Source organism: Parasteatoda tepidariorum, chromosome 2, assembly GCF_982258835.1.
Source record: "Parasteatoda tepidariorum strain Cologne lab strain chromosome 2, Ptep-v5.0, whole genome shotgun sequence".
Taxonomy (NCBI): domain Eukaryota; kingdom Metazoa; phylum Arthropoda; class Arachnida; order Araneae; family Theridiidae; genus Parasteatoda; species Parasteatoda tepidariorum.
The window spans coordinates 52,176,037-52,202,014 of record NC_141756.1 but is presented as its reverse complement, the minus strand read 5'-3'; the positions used below and the strand labels follow the sequence as shown (position 1 = coordinate 52,202,014).

At 32.9% G+C, this 25,978-nt stretch overlaps 1 protein-coding gene across 1 annotated transcript; it reads left to right on the top strand.

Moving 5' to 3' along the window:
• Positions 1-25,184, top strand: LOC107453693 (longistatin). Its single transcript, XM_021148180.4, has 4 exons — positions 1-380; positions 17,543-17,629; positions 19,623-19,735; positions 24,928-25,184. Exons 1-4 carry the CDS (start codon positions 232-234, stop codon positions 25,020-25,022), a joined length of 444 nt encoding a protein of 147 aa, XP_021003839.1. The 5' UTR covers positions 1-231; the 3' UTR covers positions 25,023-25,184.
• Positions 25,185-25,978: the final 794 nt, after the last annotated feature.

The window sequence follows — 25,978 nt, the reverse complement described above, 5'->3', positions numbered from 1 at the left end:
AAGTATTCGTTTACAGCCGGCGCGTTATGTATTCAGTGAAATGTGGTTCTTATCATCTGAACTGTTTATCAGCTGTGATCATTAGTGACGTAGGTGTCTGCTGCTGAACACTGATTTTACACCGCCACCCCGTAACACATGCGGGTTTATGTTTCCTAGTCAATAAATTTACATCGAAGATACATTTAAATATTTAGTTTGGTTTACAATTTTACTTTTAGTTCTTTCAAGATGCATCATAGTTTTCGTTCTTTAGTTATCTTAATGTTATTGTCTTTGGTGTTGAGTCATGTGCGTCCTGATTTCCCAGGAGCCATTTCGCCGGAATTGCAAGAACTTCGAAAAAGATGGGGCGCTGCTGACATCATCCGTGATTTAGAGTAAGTAAACGTTGAGAGGAAACTTTTTTTTTAGATTCATTAACCAATCAGACTCTGAATAAGCTTGTTTATGCTGACGTCACCATATCATTAAACAGATCATCTACTCGCAAAATTCTTTCATTAAGAGATTTGAATCATATGAAAATTTACTGATCTTTTCTTAGAATTACAAAAAAAAAGTTCTATAAAATGACATGACTAAAGCTTATGAATAGTTCTTTTTTTGTTTCATTATTTTATTGGTATTTTTAATTTCACGAAACGCTATTTTCAAATATTTTTTATTATAATTTTAATGCTGTTCTATACATATGTATTTAACCTCTAAGAGGTATACACTTTTATCAGTGTTGGATAATTATTATTTGGAATTATGATTTTTTTAATAAACCAATATATCACTGGAATCTAAACAAAATTTTAACTATTCTATAAAACTATAGTTAAAAGAACTATACTGTTATTCTTTACTTTATAAATATGTATATAATTGTATGACATTTAAAAACCCTTTTTTCCAGTTTTTTATTTAGAATTTAATTTTTCGAATTGCTTTCCTAGATTTTCAAATGTTTTATTGAGACATATAAGAATACTCTGTTTTTTCTAAGTTATCCCAACGAAATGCAAGGCTCTGCTATAGTTTCAGTGTTCGTAAAAAGTTTTGAGTGCTGATTATCTGAAAATAAAATTTTACTTTTCAAATGATTTTTGTTTGAAAATAATTAAATCAATTTTTGTCAATTTAGTAAGTTACGTCTAACAGTTTAATGTAGCATTAAAAACAAATATCGGTGATTACATTGTGCATTTTTTTCTATTTGCATTATCTGAAAAATTAGGCACCGCTAAATACATTAAAAATGGCATTTCCTTTCAACAGACGTAATGAATTATGATTAGATTAGGGCTTAACTTTACTTAGGCAAAAATAAATTATTATGTTAATTTACTCTTTCACGCGGAAGAGAAACCAATATCCTTTTTATATATTTTTTCTGACGCTTTAATTACGAGCAAAAATATATTTTGTTGTTTTTTATTTATAAAAAAACAGTCTAATAGTTAGTAAAAAAACTCTGTGAGATTGTCAGAATTATATTTGTATTAAAATATAGAATTCAAGAAAAGTACTAAGAAAAAAGATTTTTTTTAAATTCATATTTAAAAATTTATCAAAAATTTATTTTTGTAAATTAAAGAAATTTATTTCAATCGTGAATAACTGTTTCTCTTAGATCTAAATAACTGTAAACAAGAGCAAAATGATTGTTTGGAAGATTTTACCTTTAACGCAGAAAAAGATACCGGTGTTTCATGCTTTATTTCATAATCATAAATTATTAAAATGCAGAATATAATATTTTTCATTATTTTGACCTAAATTAATTCAGAATAATTAAAAAATAGGAAAAATATGTTTTATGAAAACTATTCGTCAAAGGGTTAAGATATAATATAAGTAATTATATTGTGCAATTTTTTGCACTATCTGAAGGATTGAGCTCAACTAAATACATTAAAAAAAGGTATTTCCTTTCGACAGAAATTATGATTAGATTTCGGCTTAACCTTATCGAGATAAAAATATATTATTATTATAATGTTTATATTATTAAAAACGTATAAACATACAAAATATATTAAAAATATATAATATATAAATATACAAATATATTAAAAACATATAAAAATACAACATAATATATACAATATAAATTATAAGAGTCAATTTAAATAAAATATTATAAGTTTATAGTATAGAATAATTTTTATTTTAAATGATGCAAAAATTTCTCTGTAATAATACTGGAATGAAATATTCTAGATCAAATTGCAGAAAGAAGTACCGGCACTCATTGTGCTGATACCTTTTACCGCAAAATTCCTTTATACCGGATCATTTTGTGGGACAAAAAATCTGATATACCGTAATTTTTACAGTAATAATTACCATTAAATCACCCCAATCAAATCAATGTTTCTAAAATAAAAATAAGTAAAAATAACTTATAAATAAATAAAAATTATGGTATGATATTTCACGGTAAAAATGGATTTTAAAGATGATGTACTCAAAGTGGCCGTACTTCATACCGTAATTTGATTCGGAATTTTTTACAGTGTACAAGAAGAATTTTATCAAGCTTCGGTTTTTTCTCACGCCTTCTTTGCAAAGATTGTACTGATTAAAATTTGCAGATGAATGACGAACACATTACTCAAAAAACGAGTTTCACAAGAAAAATAAATCAAATTAACTCACTGACATAGTGATAAAAGTTTTCAGCCACAATATACCAAGCGATTGGTTAAAAAACGGAAATGTATAGTGTCATTCCAATGCAGCATATCTCTGAAATTTTTTATTGCCTGATTATAAAAAAATCGTATGAATTTTTTTTTGTTGAGCAAAAAAGTATACTTATAAAATCTTAGGTATATTTTTCTTAATTAAGATGATTATAGTAGGGTACAATTTTTTTTGTTTGTTTTCTGTTGGATAAGATTTCTTAACAAATCACTGATACTTTCATTGATTTCATATCTGATAGTGGTTTCTCTTTCCAAGCAACAGTGCCTTCAAATGACAGTTTTGTCTATTTTTTGTCGAAATGTACAAGTTTGAAAAATGACATATGCAACGGGAGTTGTATAAATGTCGTGTCAAACTGCTAGGGTAGTTAGGGCTCATAATCAGGATTAAAGTTCCATACGAATTCATGCCCGACATTGTCGTTATATGCAGCTAGTTACGCTTCCCTATTATGAACTGTTTCTTCGTGTGCTTATGGTGACATTCCGGGTATGGGTTAATCTGCATAGTTTTATTCTTGATGTGCTCAAACACCCCTAGAATACGAACTCTCTATCCCCTGAGCCACGATGGCTCAGGGGATAGAGCGTTCCCCTTTCAATGATGGCTGGTCGATGCGAATTCCGCATCCAGCTTGCACCGACCACCGTGCTGACGTGCAATATCCTCAGTGGTAGACGGATCATGGGTTAGAGTTCCGTTGCCGTCAGGCTAACCATGGAAGGTTCTCGCGGTCTTCCTCTCCATGTAACGCAAATGCGGGTTAGTTCCCTCAGAAAGTCCTCCACGAAGGCAAATTTCCCCCACTACTTGATCCAGGAGTTTCCTTGTCTTCTAGATTGGGTTCAAAGTTACAAGGCTACGGAGTTGAACATTGGTAGGCGTAAACCCAAAAATTGAGCCGGTTGTTCAACGACGGTTATAAAAAAAAACACCCCTGGAATTTTATCTCAACATTTATACAACATTCTGTTATATATAACGTCTTTAAACTTATATACTTAGATTAAAGAAAAACAAATATTTTTTTTATATTGGTGGGCATTTGGGTCTATTTCCCATAGGCCTCAGAAATTCTAGAATTGCTGCTCTCTTATCGTCACCCAGTGAGCACCTATGGCTAAGCAACGGCGGTGAAGTAGCGTCGCCCACGTCATACAACCATAAAACCATTTATAGGGCGGGTGTCACGAGGTGTTATAATTTAATTGTTTTTTGTGCTGGCTCAAATTCCGGTGGCAACGTTGTTCACGATGCCATGGTTACGAGCGATTCTGTAACTAGAGAGAGTAGTTGGAAAAATAATAAACAAAGTTCTTTTTATAAAGATGCCTCAAGATTCCTAACTTGTTATTTACATAAGGACACAGCATTTGGTGACCCGTCGACGTGATCCGTAGTTGACACAGGTTAGTGAAATATTTTATAGTGAGAGGAAAAGCATTGAATTTTGTATAATGGAGGACATAATCAGAAAACGTAAACCACTTAGAATGACTTTTACCAAAACCATAGGAAGTTTATTTGACGAATTAGAAAAACAAACGCCTGACAGTAAAAACATCAAACAGCAGTGTTTTACTTTAGATAGAGTTTTTAATAAAATGAAAGAATGTGACGAATTAATTTTGAACGATATAAAAACAGACGTTGAATTTGAAGCTGAGTATAATAAGATTGAAGAATATGATCAAAAAATGGATTTGGCAAGAGTAGAAAGTGAAATATTTTTCAGTAAACAAATTGTGTTGATTGGAGCGGCGAGTTCCGTCACTTTATCGCCAAATACAAAACGAAGAATGCGTCTTCCGAAGATTGAATTGTTACGCGAGGTGGAAGGCGAAGAACGTTTACAACTGGCGAGAAATGGATTTGATGGTGCTCGGACAAGGTTGAGGTCTAAGAAAGAGCAACACATCGACGAAGTCATTCCCACCGCCAGCACTCTGGTTTCTAGTGACATATCCCAGAGGCATCCATTTTGTGTGTTCTGTGACAAGACTCATGAAAGTAGAGATTGCTTCATTGCACAAAGTTGGTCTTTGGATAAGAAGAAAGAAGTCTTAAGCAATAAGAAAGCGTGTTATATTTGTTTCAAGGCTAACCATAGAGCTAAAGAGTGCAAAGCAAAACTCAAATGTATGATGTGTTCCAAGCGGCATCACGTAATTATGTGTTTCGAGTTACCAGTAAACAAAAGGGAGTTTACAGCTAAGGAAAGGGTAGATTCAAGTAATGTGTTGGTCGCCAAAAAGGGTAACGAAGTTCTTCCGCAGACTTTCTTAGTAAATATTGAAGCCAATGGGAAAAGAAAACTGGTTCGAGCTCTTATTGACAGTGGCTCCCAGAATTCTCACATCTTGAAGAGAACTGTTAAAGAAATGGGCCTTAAACCTACGACAAGAAGAAGTTTAGCCCAATCATTGTTTGGCGGCGTTACGACGCAAGTGAAAGATCATGGGCTTTACCAAATCACTCTTAAACCACAAAATAGAAATTTTTCTCTGGACATACAAGTTTTTGATCAGCAGTCTATTTGTGGTACAATTCCTAGACTTAAAAGAGGACCGTGGAATAAGGAATTATATAAGAAAAAGATATGGATTGCTGATTACGGAGAAGGTTCACCTGATATAGAACTGTTAATTGGTGCCGACTTTTGCGGACAGATATTCACCGGAAACATGGAACGTCTTCAATGTGGGTTGATTGCCTGTGAAACTCATTTAGGCTGGCTTGTTATGGGTAGAACCACCAATGATTCTTACGACCCATTACGCACTAATGCTTCTGTGAGTATCACCATGTTAATTCATAGTGATAAAATAGAACACTTTTGGGACATGGAAATTTTAGGAATCAAAGATCCTGTAGAAAAGGCCCCAACAGAAGAAGAAGTGATGAAATTTTTCAACGATACCTTGTCAACTGATATTGATGGGCGCTATATGGTTAAATTACCCTGGACAGACAATGCTGATCTTCCGGATAACCGAATCATTGCCGAAAAAAGACTTCTTTCCACCACATCCAAGTTAATTTCTTCAAGAAGATATTTAGCCTATGAGTCGGTTTTCCAAGAATGGGAAAGGGATCAAATAATAGAGGTGGTTCCTGATGAAGTTCCGAAGGGGAGGTGTCATTTTCTTCCTCACAGAGGAGTTTTTAAGGAACATTCGACAACTACAGTAAGACCAGTATTTGACGCCGCAAGTAAAGAAAAGGGCAAATTTTCTCTCAACGACTGTTTAGACAAGGGTTTGAATGTATTGGATACCATTCCATCGATATTGATGAGATTTAGAGAAAAGAATCTTGGCGTGATTTCCGACATAAAGAAAGCTTTTTTACAGATATCTATAAATCCAGAAGATCGAGATTTTTTAAGATTTTTTTGGTGGAGTGATTATGAAAAAAAAAGGAAGATGAAGACGTACAGACACAGACGGTTGGTCTTTGGACTGAATTGTAGCCCATTTATACTTGGCGCTGTAATCAACAACCTTTTACACAGTTGCCCTCAAAAATATCGTGATGTTGCTGAAATTTTGGAGAAAAGTTTTTATGTGGACAATTGCGTCACGTCAGTTGATACCGTTCGAGAACTTTCTCATTTCGTGACCGGAGCAACCGAATTAATGCAACTTGGAAACTTTGAACTTAGAGACTGGGAAAGTACGACAAGTGACGCTGAATTGGAGCCTTCCCAAGTACTTGGTCTTCTCTGGGACCGAAATGAGGACGCACTTTTTTGTGATTCTGATCAATTTAATAGCAGCTGTGAATCTTTTACCAGAAGAAATGTGTTGCCCTCCATTCAAAAGGTTTTTGATCCCATAGGGTTTACTTGCCCGGTGACAATCATTCCTAAATTCTTGCTGCAAGAAACTTGGAAGAAAAAATTGTCTTGGGATGAACGACTCCCTGAGGAAGCAGAGAAGAAATTTATCAAATGGCTGTCCGACTTGACTAAATTGAAAACCATACGAATACCCCGATGTGTGATTCCTTTAGGATACCGACAGTCTTTCAGCTTGCACACCTTTTGTGATGCTAGCGCGTCGAGCTACGCTTGCGTAATTTATTTGAGATCAGAAGGAAAAAAGGGTGTTAATGTACAGCTACTACAGGCCAAATCACGAGTCGCGCCGATACGACTCACAACCATACCTCGATTAGAGCTACTGGCATGCAGTATTGGCGCTCGACTAGCACAATCAATGCAGAAAGCTATGAGTTTAAAAGATGTACCTGCATTCTTTTGGTCGGATTCCACGACTGTTCTCCATTGGATTAAGAACAACGAAAATTGGGGTACATTTGTGAACAACAGAGTAAAGGAAATAGTTCAGCTCTCATCAAGAGAAATGTGGAGACACGTTCCTGGGCACAGCAACCCAGCTGATCTCCCTTCGAGAGGATGCTCTGTTCAAACTCTTAAAGAGTCTAAGTGGTGGGAGGGCCCACAGTGGCTTAAAGGGTCAAAGGAGGAATGGCCCGACTCAGCAGAACAAACCGATGAAGATGAGGTCTCAAGAGAGAGAGAGAAACCCGTAGTTGTAACCAATCTTCATACTCAGGAGACTACTTGGTATTTGAAGCGGTTTTCAAAATACTCAACTATAGTCAGAATGGTAGCATGGATCCTTCGATTCTGCACAAATTGTAGAAACCCAGGTAGTATAAGAAGAGGAGACTTATCCGTTGACGATATAAACTCCGCTGAGCAGAAACTACTAAAAATTGTGCAGAAGGAAAGTTTTGGTGACACTGTCACGAAGAATAAATTGAAAGGCTTCAACACTTTCCGCGATGCCGACGATCTGATAAGAATAAAGACAAAAATTTTCAGAAGGGAAGATGAAGAAAACTTCAAATGTCCCATAGTTTTACCGTCTGATCACCCACTTGTGGAAAAGTTAATTTATGAAAAGCATCTGGTTTCTTGCCACAGTGGAACTCAAGTTGTCCTGTCAGATCTTCGACAAACTTTTTGGGTTCTCAGAGGTCGGAAGACTGTTCAAAGGATCTTGAAACGATGCATTCGATGTAAGAGATATTCTTCCAAGAAATTAGAAACCGTGCCTGCCTTCCTTCCTGAAGACAGGGTTCGAGACGCGTTGGTTTTCGAGGTGACAGGGGTTGACTTGGCAGGGCCACTCTATTTGAAGAATGGAGATAAAGTTTGGATATTATTGTTTACCTGCGCCGTGTATCGGGCTATCCATTTAGAGCTGATACAGAGCCTCTCAACTGATGGATTCTTGCTTGGACTAAGAAGATTTATAGCAAGACGTGGGAGACCACGAACTATATATAGCGACAACGGAACAAATTTCGTTGGAGCGGTCAATTTAATGGCTTCTATCGACTGGAGCAAAATAGTTCAAGAGAGTTCAATTTTGAGAATTCAATGGGTCTTTAGCCCTCCTACAGCCGCCTGGTGGGGTGGGTTTTGGGAGCGTATGGTCCAAATGGTGAAGAACCTTCTGAGAAGAGTTTTAGGAAAAGCATCCATAAATTTTGAAGAGTTGAGTACCGTTCTATGTGATGCAGAAGCAGTTATCAACTCCAGGCCACTCAACTATTTATCTGAAGATCCAGAGGACTTAACACCACTAACCCCAGCTGTTCCTTCAGGACGTTCAAACGGTGGGAGTGCCTGACTTAGACAATTTAGATAGCGTCAACCTGGCCAAAAGGTGCAGATATCAACAGAAATTGAGAGAGGATCTCCGGAAGAGATTTCGGGAAGAGTACCTCAGTATGCTTATTCATAGGCAGGAAAATAAAAAACCTATCAAGCGAATACAAATTGGAGATGTGGTCCTCATCGAGTGTGACAAAAGGAGATTGGACTGGCCAATGGGACGAGTAGTTGAAGTTTTCCCTGGGAAGGACAACTCGGTTAGAGTCGTAAAATTGAAAACTGGAAAAGGTGAACTAATTCGTCCTGTGCAACGATTGCATCCTTTGGAACTCGATTTCACAAATGAAATATTTAACCGTGAACCATTTAAACAAGTAAAGATCAATAACTGTAAGGATAAAACTAAAGTTGATAGCCTCAAAGGTGAAACTGAATTTGGAGAGATTAGAGATGATGAACGATACACAGACTTAATGAAAACTAAATGTGGTAGGGCTGTACGAAAACCAACTCGTTACAGTTAATTTAAGTATCGTTAGACGTCAACTGTTGTAGCTTCTTCTACCTTTGAATGTCTAAGAGATTTGTGTTTGATTATTAAGAACAATCAAAGGTGGGAGTGTGTCACGAGGTGTTATAATTTAATTGTTTTTTGTGCTGGCTCAAATTCCGGTGGCAACGTTGTTCACGATGCCATGGTTACGAGCGATTCTGTAACTAGAGAGAGTAGTTGGAAAAATAATAAACAAAGTTCTTTTTATAAAGATGCCTCAAGATTCCTAACTTGTTATTTACATAAGGACACAACATTTGTTGGTGACCTGGACGTACATTCACACAATTACTCAGAGGAAAGGACATAGAGCACAAAGAGAGAGAAAGCTACATGCATGTCTACGGTCGGATTCGAGCCCACAACCACTGGCCCCGTAGTCCAGTACAGTAGAGCTCCTACTTAAAAAAGTTAAAATAGTTTTGTTCAAAATAAAAAGTTTTACTTTTTAATTGCAGTTATTATAAAGAAAACCCGGGTCGCATTCATTTCATCGACAATCACTTCATCGTCACACCATTTCATCGACACCACTTCATCGACAGGCCGTTTCATCGACTAGGTCATTTCGTCGACAGGCCGTTTCCTCGACAGGGTTGTTTCGTCGACAGGCCATTTCGTTGACAGGGTCATTTCGTCGACAAGTCATTTCGTCGACAGGGTCATTTCGTCGACAGGGTCATTTCGTCGACAAGTCATTTCGTCGACAGGGTCATTTCGTCGACAGGGTCATTTCGTCGACAAGTCATTTCGTCGACAGGGTCATTTCGTCGACAAGTCATTTCGTCGACAAGTCATTTCGTCGACAGGGTCATTTCGTCGACAAGTCATTTCGTCGACAGGGTCATTTCGTCGACAAGTCATTTCGTCGACAGGCCATTTCGTTGACAGGGTCATTTCGTCGACAAGTCATTTCGTCGACAGGGTCATTTCGTCGACAGGGTCATTTCGTCGACAAGTCATTTCGTCGACAGGGTCATTTCGTCGACAGGGTCATTTCGTCGACAAGTCATTTCGTCGACAAGTCATTTCGTCGACAAGTCATTTCGTCGACAGGGTCATTTCGTCGACAGGGTCATTTCGTCGACAAGTCATTTCGTCGACAAGTCATTTCGTCGACAGGGTCATTTCGTCGACAAGTCATTTCGTCGACAGGGTCATTTCGTCGACAAGTCATTTCGTCGACAGGGTCATTTCGTCGACAAGTAGTTTCGCCGACAGGGTCTTTTCATTGACAGGATCATTTCGTAGACAGGGTCATTTCGTCGACAAGTCATTTCATCGACAGGGTCATTTCGTCGATAAGTCATTTAGTCGACAGGATCATTTCATCGACAAGTCGTTTCGTCGACAGGGTCATTTTGTCGACAGGGTCATTTCATCGATATGATCGTTTCATCGACAGGGTCATTTCATCGTCATATCATTTCGTCGACGGGGTCATTTCGTCGACAGGGTCTTTTCGTCGACAGGGTCATTTCGTCGACAGGGTCATTTCATCGACAGGGTCATTTCGTCAACAGGGTCATTTCGTCGACAAGTCATTTCGTCGACAGGTTCATTTCGTCGACAGGGTCATTTCGTCGACAGGGTCATTTCGTCGTCAAGTCATTTCATCGACAGGGTCGTATCTTCACCTAGGTTATTACATCGACAGGGTAGTTTTGTCAGCAGGGTCATTTCGTCGACAGGGTCATTTTGTCAACAGGGGTCATTTCGTCGACAATATTAAGAGAAGATTATTTTGTAGGCAAAGTCATGCGTAATTTTGAAACTAGTCTTATGATTCTTTTACAATAGACGTTATGCCCCTTGCACTTTTTTGTAATTTAGTATATTTCTGATGAAATTTTTTAAGCCTAGCCTGATGCAAAATCTTAATAGTATGTTGAAGTTGCCGGAAAAAAGCATTTCATTTGAAAATTGCCTACTCCTCAATTCATATCACGTTGCAAAAACGAAACATTAATTGTATTTTACACATTTAAGATGTATATTACACAATTTTTTTCTAATCATATTTAACACATTTGTTTCTAAAGGCCTGGTTTCTTAGGACAGGACGCCGTAAGCTGGAAATCAGCGCTAACCTCTGATTGGTACATTTGTGAATTTGATAGTATACGTCATCGAACGCTCATCTTGAACTACAATTGCCGTCCAACTCAACTACAGTTGGATTACAACGTGACGTTAACCACAGAAGCAATGGCGGACAACATCCAACAGCACATTGAAATAAGCCAAGATTTTGATTTTGACATTAAACATAGCTTCTTCATTAAACATAGCACTCTTCATTTAGCTCAGCTATAATGTGTTTTTTCTTGGACAAAGTCATTATTTGTTCTTTAAAACACTGGTCGACAATAACAAAATCAATACAAATTCAAAATAAATATTTGTTTACGTTATTAACGCATGCGCAATGAGAGATAATGTCTGCGTTGGACCGACTGCTCACGCTGAGCTAACAAAAAAGTATTTTTTTGGCGTCAGATCTACGTCAACTTTCCGCTGACGCCCAGATAAGGCGCTAGTTCTAAGAAACCAGGCCTTGAGCTAACAAACCAGTATTTTGTTGGCGTCAGCGTGACGTTGACGTCCCGCTGACGCCCAGATAAGGCGCTTGTCCTAAGAAACCAGACCTTAAATGTACATTATTGTAGATTATCATCGCAAAAGCAATTGCAACAACTATTGTGAATGATTCTTGATGTAGGGAGTGAATGACGGGTGAAATTAGGAAGGAAAAAAAGACGGTATAAAATGAATCTGTGAGATAATGAAACCATGTGGTCGATAGATAATTTCAATGACAAGGTTTTTTCGTTAACAGGCCATTTCAGCTGCAAAAATTTTCTGTCGATAAAAAAGAAAATTATACTTATATAACGTTCCCCCGCAATGAGTAAAACGCATTAATACAGTTTAAAATCTTGTCCAAAAAAAAAAAGAGAAGGAAAAGGAACTAACTTTTGCAATGATAACAATGGTGATGTTTACGAAGAATTTAATCCGAAAAACACAAACCTTTTAGATAGTTAGCTAGTAAGATTACTTCTTGTTTTATCAAAAATTTATATATTCCCTGTGTTTAGATATTTATTTTTTTCAAGCTCAGTTGATTTTTTTTTATATGCAAGTAATCGTTAATTTTGTTACTATTGACATATTAATAAAATTTTCTTACATGAAATTTCAATATTTATATATTTTCTCTTTAAAAGAAAGATCGATATAGGAAAAAAACAAACTAAGTTGTATGAGTGGCTATTACGAAGGTTGGCGAGCGAAGTGAGCAACGGGCTGAACTTTATAGTATTATAAAAATCTTGGGAAAAAAATGCATGAGGGGAAAAATAAAATGAAAATCCAACTTGGAAAACATATTGGGAAATAATGTTGATAAATTTTTTGTTCTAATCCTCTTCCTCATGTCTTTGTAAGCTATTCTGCTGAAGAGTGAAGTTTCTGACATTTCTTGTGAAATTTAAATGAAATATTATTTTAAACAAAAATCTTGTTCTCGCATTTCCAGTTTATTTTATTTCTTATTTAATTAATTATTTATAACGTTGTGGCGTTTAATATGTATTTTATCCTCCTATATGTTCCCTAAACATTTATAAGTTCTTTTACCTTATAAAATAAACTTCGTTAAAGTAAAAAAAAAAAAAAAAAAAAAAAAACTCATAATGCCTCCACATCCTCGGTATGCGATGCAATCGAAATGATATAAAAATGGTTCTAAATCAGAGGAGGGGAGGAAACCTGTCTAATTGGTTTTTATGATCTAAAACATTTGGGGAAAAAACGCAATTTACTACGATATAACAAATAAATTGACTTTTGAGTTTATAATTGAGGAGAGTTATCTATATGCATCTGATTTTATTCCCATTAATGTTTTATTAAAATAAGTTCAGCAAACTTGTTTTTTTACTCAAATATTAAAATGTTTTTCTTTTCGATTTGCAAGAGAATAAAAATTTATTTAAATTAATAAAATTTGCAGGGAGAGTATATATTTTAAAGGCGAGCAATAAGTCCTTTAAAAAGTGTAAAAGTGTAAATTTTTAAATATCATGTTTGATATGTGTCCTGATAAAGAAATGTGAATTTTCGTTACCAAAACGAAAAAAGTGGAATTTTGAATGTTGATAGAATATTTTGTGAAATTTTGTCCTTGTGGTTTTTGCTATGCGTGAAAATTTTTATAAAATGTTTTTCTCATTTGTAGTCTATTGAACAAACTTGATATTTTAAATACATATGCATTTTTTATTTTCATTTTTTCTGCATTTTAGTTTTGAGTCTCCTGGCTTGTTCAGGCAGAAAATAATCAAAATTTTGATTGGCGATAAGTCGTGCTAATAGTGGTCAGTAAGTGTTTGAAAATTGTGTTTTCATCCTGTGTAGAAAATCAGTTAAAAATTTCAGCAATTATACTAGTAAAAAATTGGTCAAATTTTAATTGCAAATTTTTTTTTCTTTTTTGTAGAGTAGGAGTTATTTATTCTTACATTTAAATTCCAAGCTTGACTTTTTGTTAATTTTCTTTTAAGCAAAATGTGTCTAATTTAAATCCTGCAAATAAAAAATGAACTAATTCATCATTTACTTACTACTATTATTATTCTTATTAAATTATACTATTATTATTTAATTATAATAATAGTATAATGCAAAAATAGTATAATTTGATAGTATTAGATTAGAATTGAATAATTAATACTATTATTAAATTCACTATTCATAGAAAAAACATATTTTGTGAAGACCAAACACTAACAGGCTTGCAACGTTACGCCCGTGCTTCTAAACAATTTTGGTAAGGTGAGTAGTACTTTAAATATTGTGGGAATCTACAACCGCCTCGGTAAATACCTAAACATCAAGCTTGTGTTCCTATTGTTCTTCGAAATCTCTAATAGTAGTAACGAAACTAAGACTCAATTCGATTGTTCGAATACGCATATTCCTGTCCTAATGTTAAAGATGCCGAACAAAAAGTTTAAAATTGCAATTAAAGTGAACATTGAGAAATTACTTTTCCATCATAAAAAACCTAGAATTTTTTTTCTACTTAAGCAGATATAATAATTAGGTCTATGATTATTTTCATTTCTGTGAGAATTCGACTGATGTCTATGTTTTTGTTAAAATTTATGAAAAAATGTTAAAAATTTTTACAGCAATAAATTTAGCTTTCCTCTCCTTGAAATAGTGTCTACATTTTCATTGTAATATATTTTTATTGCTTTCAATTCTAAAAATATATTTTATTAATTTGATTTGATATTAAAAACAATTTGATTGTTAACGTCATACTATATTAACTGTAACCACGGTCCGGATATCATGCTTGGTAATGTTCTGAAGACAATCCTTACCTATCCTAAAAATAAGTGTCGAGCTATTACGATTTAGATATAGAAAAGTAGATTTCGATACATCAACCGTTTAAACGCTTCTCAACTACCTATTAATTAATTTAAAAAGCGAACTTCTTTTAGTGCAATTGGAACAATAAACCGCCATAAAGAATTTTACTTTAGTATAAAATTAAATAAGTGCATTTTTCTAATTAATAATAGAAATATTTAGATTAAATCTCTAAAATAGTTTCAGAATTACGCATGACACTAGCAACGAAATGACCCTGTCGACGAAATGACCCTGTCAACGAAAAGACCCTGTCGACGAAATGACTTGTCGACGAAATGACCCTGTCGACGAAATGACCCTGTCGACGAAATCACTTGTCGACGAAATGACCCTGTCGACGAAATGACTTGTCAACGAAATGACCCTGTAAATGAAAAGACTCTGTCGACGAAATGACCCTGTCGACGAAATCACTTGTCGACGAAATGACCCTGTCGACGAAATGACCCTGTCGACGAAATGACTTGTCGGCGAAATGACCCTGTTAACGAAATGACTTGTCGACGAAATGACCCTGTCGACGAAATGACCCTGTAAATGAAAAGACCCTGTCGACGAAATGACCCTGTAAATGAAAAGACCCTGTCAACGAAATGACTTGTCGACGAAATGACCCTGTCGACGAAATGACCTTGTCGACTAAACGACCCTGTAAATGAAAAGACCCTGTCGACGAAATGACTTGTCGACGAAATGACCCTGTCGACGAAATCACTTGTCGACGAAATGACCCTGTCGACGAAATGACTTGTCGACGAAATCACTTTTCGACGAAATGACTTGTCGATGAAATGACCCTGTCGACGAAATGACCTGTCGACGAAATGACCCTGTCGACGAAATGACCTCTGTCGACGAAATGACTTGTCGACGAAATGACCCTGTCTCGAAACATCCCTGTCGAGGAAATAACCCTGTCGAGGAAACGGCCTGTCGACGAAATGACCTAGTCGATGAAATGGCCTGTCGATGAAGTGGTGTCGATGAAATGGCCTGTCGATGAAGTGATTGTCGATTAAATGAACCAGATCCAGAAAACCCTTATAACTTCAAAATTATTAATCCTACCGACTCCAATTTTATGTCATTAAAAGCGAAAAAAAAAATTTCATTGGAAATTACACCTTACATGTTCAGATAGCCCTAAAAGTGTACTAAGTAGAAAGTGTACTAAGTCAAAGTAGTACTTTTTATACATAAAAATTACAACTTTTGAACTATTCATTCTATGGACTTGTGTATAGTCTCATTCGATTCAAAGTTAAAATTACATAGGAAACAATTACTCACGTTTTTTAGATAATAATGCCAGATTACAATTCCCAGATTGCAACTAAAAATTCGTATGTTTTGTACAAAAAATTCCCTTATAACTAGTAAACTATTAGTTCGGACTTCTATTACAGTGTTTAATAGAAGTCCGGAGTGTTTAAGTCTAATTTATAATAACATAGCATATTGATATTAATTTTTAAGAACAAACGTCATTTCTTTTGCTATAATTATTGATTAATACGTTGATAAAAATAAAAAAGTTCTGAGAAAACCAAACGATCACAGCCAATAAATAATATATCGTAAATTTTCTTTTATCTTCAAAGAATTATTCATGCCATTCTTCCAATCAATCACTTAATTAAAATTGTATTTAACAATTGATTTTGGCTCTTATGAAATAGCTTAAAGTATCATCGCATCTGAAGTGCATGAAACAGAAAAATAAATCGAAATAATGATTACCATATAGGGTAAACATGTGGGTATTAAAAAGACTAAGCTAGAAATGCGGGTACTTACGTTTCATAACGCTTTTGAGCAATTTGAAATCAGCCAATCATCGCTATCAGTATCCTTTAAAAAAAATAATGAGAGATTTTTCTCAAATTGCGTGTTTGGTAAAGAAAAACTGCTCAGCTATAATAAGTAGTAGAAGAATTAATACAAAATGTTGGAATTAAGTGTAGGTATGATAGGGTAATGTTTTAATAAAGTAAAATAAATATTTGGAAATTAAATTTTTCAAATGAACTATAATTGAATAGATAGAAAATAATTCACTGAAATTGAATAGATAGAACTCAAGTGGACTATAATTGAATAGATAGAATTTAATAGAAAATAATAGATAGGAAATAATTAGATAGAAAATAGTTCAATTTTTGTCATTTTTAGAATGGAAAACACAGGATCATCACTTTTATAAATTCTCTAGGGGAAATTTTGTTTGTTATAAAAATTTTATTCGAAGGTAGTATTAGTTAAGATTAGTACTGATGTAAAAAGTAAAAGATTTTACGGGGAAAAAAATCTGATAAAATTGACGTACTGTGTGGTAAGCACATTTCTGGTAAAAAGAACAAACAAACATGATTCTGGTTAATAAAACCAAAATATACGGTATTTGAGTCATGCATTCGGTAATTTTTCCGTTCATGTGGTAAAGGTTTAACGAAAATTCTGGTTTTCAAAATTATAGTTCTTATAACCACATTTACAGAAAACAAAATACTAAATTGTAAAGTAAATTTAACCGAATAAATGATTTTTTGTACCATGCTCTAAAATAGTGTTTCCCAAAGTGTGGTATGCGTACCCCCAGGGGTAAGGGAACAGTTTTTAGGGAGTCCGCATTCTTATGCGAAATATCTTGCAAAGAACGAAAATTTCAAATTTTTTTATTTAAAAACAAAGCTAGTCATTAAAATTTACGATAACGTATTTTTCTAATAGCTATTTTTTGCAGAGTTAACAGTTAATAGTCAGTGGTGTCAACAGCTAGTTATGATTTTTAACTTTTGTGCAAATTTTTCATAGTAAGAAGTACATAAATTTTTTTATTAGTGGTACACAGCGTTACGAAAAATTTAGAAAAGGTACACAAAAGACATAAGTTTGGGAGACACTGCTCTAAGATACCATGAATAAGTAACGGAATTTTTCCACACTTACCAATCTCTAACTCATATTACAAAACCATATTTTAGTGTTTATTTTTACCAAAATCATTAGAAGATCACTTTCTTAAAAATTACAGAGTTTTATGGTGTTTCTATAGAGCCAGAAACACGGTAAATGATCCCATATTCTGGTAGTTTTGACTATATTTTTTTCAGTTTATTTTATTCATTTTTACTCATTTAATTTGTGAATAAAATTTATACTTATATATTTAATTTTATTTCTTTCAGCCATATTAAAAGTGACGTACAAAGGATTTCAAAGTTACAAGATACAGGGGAGATTTCTACAAATGAAGCACTATTTTATTTTCTCAGGTTTGCTTTTTTTTGTATTTTTTGTAGTGCACCATTTTGCTACTGAATTAAAACATAAAGAACTAGAATAAAGAAAATACATTTCAGTATTATTATTCGTAGAAATAAATTGAATAGATTAATTCTAAATAATATATGAATATTTAAATGAATATAGTAATATACTAACGCTGATTAAAAATGCATTTCGTTTCCTAAGTTGGTAAATTATTCAACTCATCTTTCTCTATTACATAGAAGATCAACAAAATCTTGAATAAAAACTGTTTAAAATATAAGTTATCTAAAAAGTAGTGACTGCTAAGCGATAAATTGTAAATTTACATTAATTTTAATCATGTTTAATTGTACGACACACTGTATATCTGCGGCCATTGAAAAGTAGAAAATTCTATTGGTGTCGTATTTTTAAAATTATGGTGAAATTCTTGTTTTTTTCTAAAATGGAACGCATTTGCGATAAAAGTGCAATTCATAGAAATTAAACATAAATATCTAGCATGGCAGGATTATATTGGCAACATTCACTATATGAAAATGTGCAGAAGGTCGACATTTGCCGGTCAAAAATTTGTTAAATATAGTATAAATAGTCTGAAATATTAGTTAAAAATAATAAGAAATAATGTATTATCAAGAGATTTAACTAATATTTCAAGTATTCACCCAGGGTTCACGCCAGTAGGGCGACATGGCGACAATTGTCACCAAATGTTCTACAAATATCCCCAAAATCATACGCAAGGGCGACAAATTTGTCGTCTTGAAAATTTGCAATTTACAAAAATAGTAACGAAAATTAGTTTTTTTGGATCGTATTCCATGCATTTGAAAAAAATTTGTCGTACCATTTTTAAGTGTTTGTTAAAAAGATTTTTAACTTTAAATGTTCAAATTTACATGTTGTGCTTTGCATTCATGTACTGGCAGTAAAATTTTTCATTAATAAAGTAATATTTTTAGCTTTTTTAAAATCGACTTTATTTAAAATATTATAATATTTATATAATTAATATTTAGTATAATATTTTGCTAGTTTTTACTTTCTTTGTTTTCTTCATTTATTTATTTATTTGGTCTCAGCATTTTAATCTTTATTATGAATATATTTACTAATATTATTTTAGCTTTTTTACACTTGATTTCAATAACAAATAATCTTCGATCATTATGGGCTAATGAACCTATTATTTTTAGGATAATACAGATGGCAATCAATAATTTTTGATGTGTACCATAACATGAATTATGTAATTGTAAAGTTTAATTTTTCTGAAGTTTGTTTACCATATTAATTTTTTGGACCATTAAATGAATAACTAGATGATCCTATTGTATCACTAAATTTTCATTGCTGGTGCGACATTGATGGTATGCAAACATTGACTTTCGCCAAACGAATTTTTATGATAACATGTATATTTTTCTTTAAAAAAAAAGAGTTATCGTACCACTTATTATATGAGCCGAAATATTAGGAAAGTGACTTTGAAGTAAGATCTGAAAGCTACTAAGTTATATACGAGTAGGATGTTTTTGATAATGAATGTAGAAAGTGTATTAACTATTTAATTTATTTATTAGAGTAATTTTAATTTTAGTCGGAATTAATCTAAAATATGCTTCAGATAATAACATGGATTATGACTTTGCTGTGAAAATGTTCAAACCTTTATTGACGATATAACGATGTGTTTTAATGACGATGTGTTTACGATGTAACATGCTTTACTGTTGTCCAAGATGCATCAAGTAGCAATTGGATTATTTCATAGTTTCTATTTTATAGAACCTTTTAACCAGAATGATTTCTTTCTCATATTTTTACAAAGTACCTCATGTAAAATTATAGCAAGCTAGCATCTCATTGTTTATTACAATTGTAGTAATTGACTAGATTTATAATAATTGAATTATCAATGCAGTTCACACAATATTTTTAAGCAATGAGTTTTTTTTAAATTCATGTGTGATCATCTCTATTTTGCCACAGGATGCACGATTTCGACGACAATAAGAAATTAGATGGTCACGAGCTCATGGCAGCCATGGGTCACGCATTAGAACATTCATCGGATTCAAAAATGGAATTCCCAGAAAAAGAAGGTGGGTATTTAAATGTACTAGTAGGTTCAAATAGATTAAATGACGTTTTGAACAAAACAATCAAAATCATGCAAAACATGAAACTATAATGCAATATTCACAAAACTGCTTATAAGACTGTTTCCATTTAGAGACCATTCATATATGATATACTTCTTTTTTCAATATGTTTCCCCATATTTCAGTCTTAGTTACAAAGTGACAAACAACAACATACTGAACTACAACATATGCTTTTGAACAACATGCCCTCTATATTACTCTATATCTTGTGTAACAGGAGTTTCCAACTGGCGGCTCGAGGGCCGCATCCGGCCCGCGAAGCCTTTTTTTGTGGCCCGCGAACAAAATTACATTAGTTGTCACTTTTTGGCGGTTAATTTTCGTAAAACTATATGGTAAAAACTCCACTTTTCTCGTTAATAAAAACCTAATTTCTTCGTTTCTGTGAAATTTAACATACCAACGCAAAAAAATTTATTTCTCAGGTTTTGAATCAATGAAAATATTTTTTTAAAATACAAAAATAATCGTATATGTTGCTCTTTTTTATTTTATTTTTATTTTATTTTGTGAACATAATTTAGCATATGCGTATCAGAAATTTTCTCGAAGAAATTTTCCCATTTAACTTTTTGAAACCACTCATTTTGGACGAAAATATTTACATACACATTTTTCAATTTTTAATTTAAAATGTAGATATCTATTCTCTGATAGTTGCCGCAGACAAACCTCAATTTTCTCATTGAATATTTTGTGTGATACTATATAAATTTTATTACCAACCTTTCTAAAGTTTTATACCTTAACAATTATATATCTGTTGCACATTAATTGTTTAATACATAGATGCACATTAAAGTTATTGTAGCCCGAAATTTTATTATTTATTTAATATTTTAAGAATATTATTAATAGCAATTAAATATTTTTTTAAAATCTACTTCTTGTTTTAATTTGCAATTCAATCAATACTTTTGTTTTGTACAACTTGGTAAAACTCTACCATTACTATTTAATGTTCCTTCTAACATAAAAGAGTCCTACATAAAATTAAGATAAAGTTGCGGCCCGCCATTTGATTTGTGTTTTTAATTGTGGCCCCCGGCCTGATATAAGTTGGAAACCCCTGTTATATAACACGAAATTTCAAACACTAGTAAAAAATTCCGGATCAAATTACGGTGTAAAGCACCGGCACTTACGGTGAATCATACGTAAAATCCATTTTTTCGTAAAATAGAATTCCGTAATTTTTGAGGTAATACTTATTTAATAAGAATGATTCTGTGATTATACTGTAATTATTACTGTAAAAATTACGGTATATCAGATTTTTTATAGCGTAACATGTTCGGATAAAAAAGGATTTTACGGTAAAAAGTATAGGCACCCTGAGATTCTGTACTTTAAAGCGTAATTTGATCCGGAATTTTTTACAGTGAATGCTGAAAAAAAATTTAAAACGTCAAAAGGCTAACAAATTACGGTGGGATTACTCAGGATTATGCATCGTTCAAATTATCATGCGATAATTTTCTTTCATTTTAATATTTTGAAAACATTTTTTCAGCAATTGAAGTGTCATATTTTACTTTGAGTTTCCTGAAGTCACTTTTCTCTAAGCTTTAAATTTTAAAACAAAAATGAAGATATAACAGAATTTTACATGAAAAGTTTCTCCCGTAAGTCACTTTACAATCCAACGACATTTAACGACTCGCTCTATAGCTCGGCTTTATTATTACGCAAGCTTAAAATTCATTGAAAACTTGTTACCTGAATTAAAAAAAAGAAGCCAAAAATCATGTTTTTCTTTATTTAAAAAAATACCAAGCAAAAGAGTCAATCGTTAAAAACCGCTAGATTCGTAAATCGCCTCCCGTAGTATAGTGTCCTCTTAATTTTTTAATTTTAACTGATTACGAAATTAAAAATTATAGATTACTTCGCAAATTTTAAATCAAAAAAGATGAAATGTTTGTAAATAAACTAACGTGAAAAGGTGTTACAAAAATATTAAAAAAAAACATGGAATTTAAGCAGGTTTTACAAAACTCAATAAGTACTGAGTACAAGGAATTAGATAAAACAAAAATTCTTTTAAAATATTTTAAAATTAGTTTTTCATTCCTTACTTTTTTTAGCACTGATTTTCGAGGAACAAATTTATTAAATCTTAGTGATATTTTTAAACAGTGACAGTCGTAGAAGGAAAGATAAGTCCTAACATATAAAGAAGCTGTTTGAAAATATTTCAAGCTGAATGATTCTTCTCTTTTTTAATTCCAAAATTGGAAATAGTAGAAGAGATAGAAGTTTTGCAAAAATAAAAGGCTTAAGTTTCACTTTTACCATTTTTTTCTTCTCAGAAATCTTTCATCCATGGTTTTTCATTTTTTATTTTGACAGTCAAGATTTATCTCTGATTATTTATTTTTCTGTTTATGAAATAAAAAAATGAGTATAAATAATGAGTAGCTAGAAAGCTATCTGAAAAGGAATTAGTTTTTAGATTAAGCTTCTGAAATACTTTTGGTCAGTTGGATATAACTAGATTTGATATGAATTCGAAAAGCTTTTACAAAGTCGTTAATTTTATTTTAAGACGCTTAAATTCGACGCTTTGAATTATATTTTGTGATGCATTTTTCTTATTTGTTTCATTAAAAAACCCTTGTTATCATTAGACAATATTTTTCTACAAAATCTAAAAAGGTCTATATTTTTCTAAGGGAACACCAAAACGCTCGTTAAGTTTTACTGAAGAGCTCTGTCAAATGTTTTTGGTAAAATTAACTATAAAGTATTGTTTTATAGAATGTGATTAAATTTATATTAAATGAGATAAAATTTGATTTGTGATTTTATCATGGTTTCTTAGAGCACGGCATAAAAATAATTTGTTTGGTTTATTTTAGTTTTCAGTTTTGCATTTATTTTACTAAATGTGGGATAATAAGAACATCCGGTATACCAAAATTTGCAGACAAGAAACCACAAGAACTACAATTTTCGGTAAACCGTTACTATATAAACGGAAAAATTACCAAATGAATGATTTAAATACTGTAAATTTTAGTATTATTCCCCAGGAGTTTTTCCGTGTAGCGAGGAATTATGCGAAAGTGTCGAACTAAATAACTTGGTTGATAACTAAATTCGAATGAATCTTCCAGTAAACATAAATGCTTAGTTTAAATAATCTAACTAACGAAAGTTTACTTTTTTTACTGGGAAATATGTATTTGTTGAGTTTTAACTATAAGAGTTTCAACTAGTTTCATTTTAAGTTCAATATCACTATTGAAAATTGTCTTAAACATTACGGAAAATGTTTTCCGATATTTCGAAAATATAGTCCAGCGACCACGGAAAAGCATTTAGTATATGGGCATCCCTTGAAAAGTTAATCGCTAATCAAAACTAATTTCAAAGAATTATTTTTTAAATTTCTTCATTAAATCTCTCTTTTTAGGCTAGAATAAAAAAATTTTCAAAAAATGCCGTATTTCCCAAAAAACTGGGAATTAAATTAATAATTTTTATTTTGCACTAATATTTTTTGCATTGATATGCTTTTTTCAGCTATAAAAGTTGTGTTGTTGTTCTTGTCGTATGCCATAAAGGCAAAGGGAATGCGCTACTTCATGTTTTCTAGTGGCGCCATCTATGAACAAGAATTTAACTTCTGCCACATGCATACGTTACAACCCGTTTATAGGAGGGACACATTCATGCAACCAGCCATTCATTCACAGATCGTAATTTTAACTTGAATCTGAGAACGATCAATCTCCAATTCAGTACCCTTAGAGAATAAAAACTGCACACCACAAAGTTAGTTTTGAAATTCTATAGAAGGAAAATTTCATACTTGTTCTACAAATGGTATTTAGTACAGCTATTTATTTTACGAACGTTATTATATTTAACGCTATTTGAAAGCTTGACAGCGCATACGTAAAAAATTCTCTATAAATCGCAAAATGGTTGAAGTGTAAAAAGCATGGTTAGCGTCGCGTTTATTGTAATGCAAATGCTGTCAAAAATCTCCATCATAATCAAGCTTACTTTAAGTAAACACAGATAATTATTTCAACCTTGTGAGCAGTCTGAACGATATTAATACGATTATTATGTGTAGACAAATAAACTTTTTACGATATTTTCTAACTTTGCTGCTTATTCCGTTTGTAGCAGCTTTTACCTATTTTTTTTTTCATTTTTGGCACATATTTAGTTATTTGATCTTATGCTCATTGTAAAATAATGGATACTCAAATAACACGTTCGTTTTTGACCAAACCATGTCCTGGTATATGCTTCGAACGAACATTTCGTCATAGTGTCGAAATAACTATCATCACTTCCTCGAGGAAACGAATTTCGCCAAAATTAAAGAGCTATTTCCTCATTCTATTTATTTTAAAAATAACTTTTTAGTGCCTCATGTATCGAACATTTAGCATCACGTGGTTACTATAAGACACGTTAACATCACGTGGTTACCATAAAGGTGGATTTAAGACGCTATAATAACACAAGAAGAACAGATAGAGCAGAGAGATAAACTACACAAATTCCCGAAGCGGGATTCGTACCCAGGATCTTCCTGACATAAAACCAACTTCTTGACCACCATGTAATCTGGTCGGCATATGTTGTCGCTTTATTTTTCTTTCGTCTGGTCTTCATTCTAGTTTCTTCATTCTCCCACAATGCACTACGATGAGGTTATGAGTAAAGGAAACATTTTCGTCATACATTTATACGTATACATACCGTCATTACATATTACATATCGTCATTACATGTCATACATATTTTGTCATTAAGTTTCAGTTGAGTTTGCTTTTCATCACAAATCACGCGAATTCGAGACGAAATGATTCTCAAGATTAACGAAATGCAGCTAAAGGACTGTTCAATCATCAAAAGTTAGAATAATATTTCTGAGAGTGTGATCTCATTCAATCTGAAGTTTAATCCATAATTTCTAAATAAAAATACTGCTTTTATATTTAGTTTAGTACATTGCTTTAAACTTTTACCTTTTTGAAAATTTTAGAATTTCCAAATTTATTAAATTGTGAAAAATTTAACTGAACTATTTCAAAGAATCTCGAGCATTTGAAAACACATCTGATTTGTATTATATGAAAGATATTTTGGTTTTCTTATTGCAGCTGTTGTGGATAGTTTCTTTGCTTATGATGATGATAATGATGGAATGATAAGTTATCCTGAATTGCGAAAGCATCTTTCACCGGATGAAAAATGATAGATCTGATTCTGCTAGATGAAACACTAGAACAAAAAGAAAAAAGAACAGCTAATAAAGATCTTGAAATACTTCGTGATTTATTCAAAGTGTATAAAGGAAGATTTACTGTATTTTTTATTTTAGTCAAAATAAATTAATAACATTATGTTCAGAAAAAAATATTGTAAGAAATACTGCTTTTTTATTGCTTAATAATATTTATTTTCAATTTTATATTTTAAAGATATCGATAAGAATCCTAAATTGGAGAAATTAAATATTGTATGCAAATTATTTTGGTGTTTTAAAATTCTTTTTTTATTAATTTTAAGCTTAAAGTAAATTTTTTTATCCGTTTCTGGCAGTTGATTTCCTTCTTTATTTTCGTAAGAGTTATTCAAATATATTTTTTTAATGGCGGGCACTTGGGACGAAGACCCATTGACCTCAGAAAATGCCAGAACTGCTACTACTTTCTCGTTACCCAGTGGGCATCTGTGGCGAAGCCACGGCGGTGGAGCAGCGTCGCCCACGTCGTCACACAACCACAAGACCGTTTATAGGGCGGGTCAAATTCACACATTCACACACAAAGGAGAAAGAACACAAAGAGAAAGAAACATGCTTGCCCTGAGCAGGATTTAAACCCGCGACCATCGGTCAGGCACGAACCCACGACCTCAGTCAGGCACGCTAACCACTCGGCCAACTGGTCGGCTATTCAATTAAATTTGTAACGATAGTTTTTACATGTTACGGATATTGAATTGCAACATTAATGTACAGTGCACAAAAAAAAAAAAAAAAAAAAAAAAAAAAAACAGACCACCCTGAATGCTTTTTGATCTTATGATGGGATGTTCATTTTCTAGGACTCTGTCTTAATGGTTTGAGAGGGTGACCTAATATATGCTAATTATTCAGTGCGAACGACATTTTAAATCAGACACATAAAGCGGTACACATGAAAATTT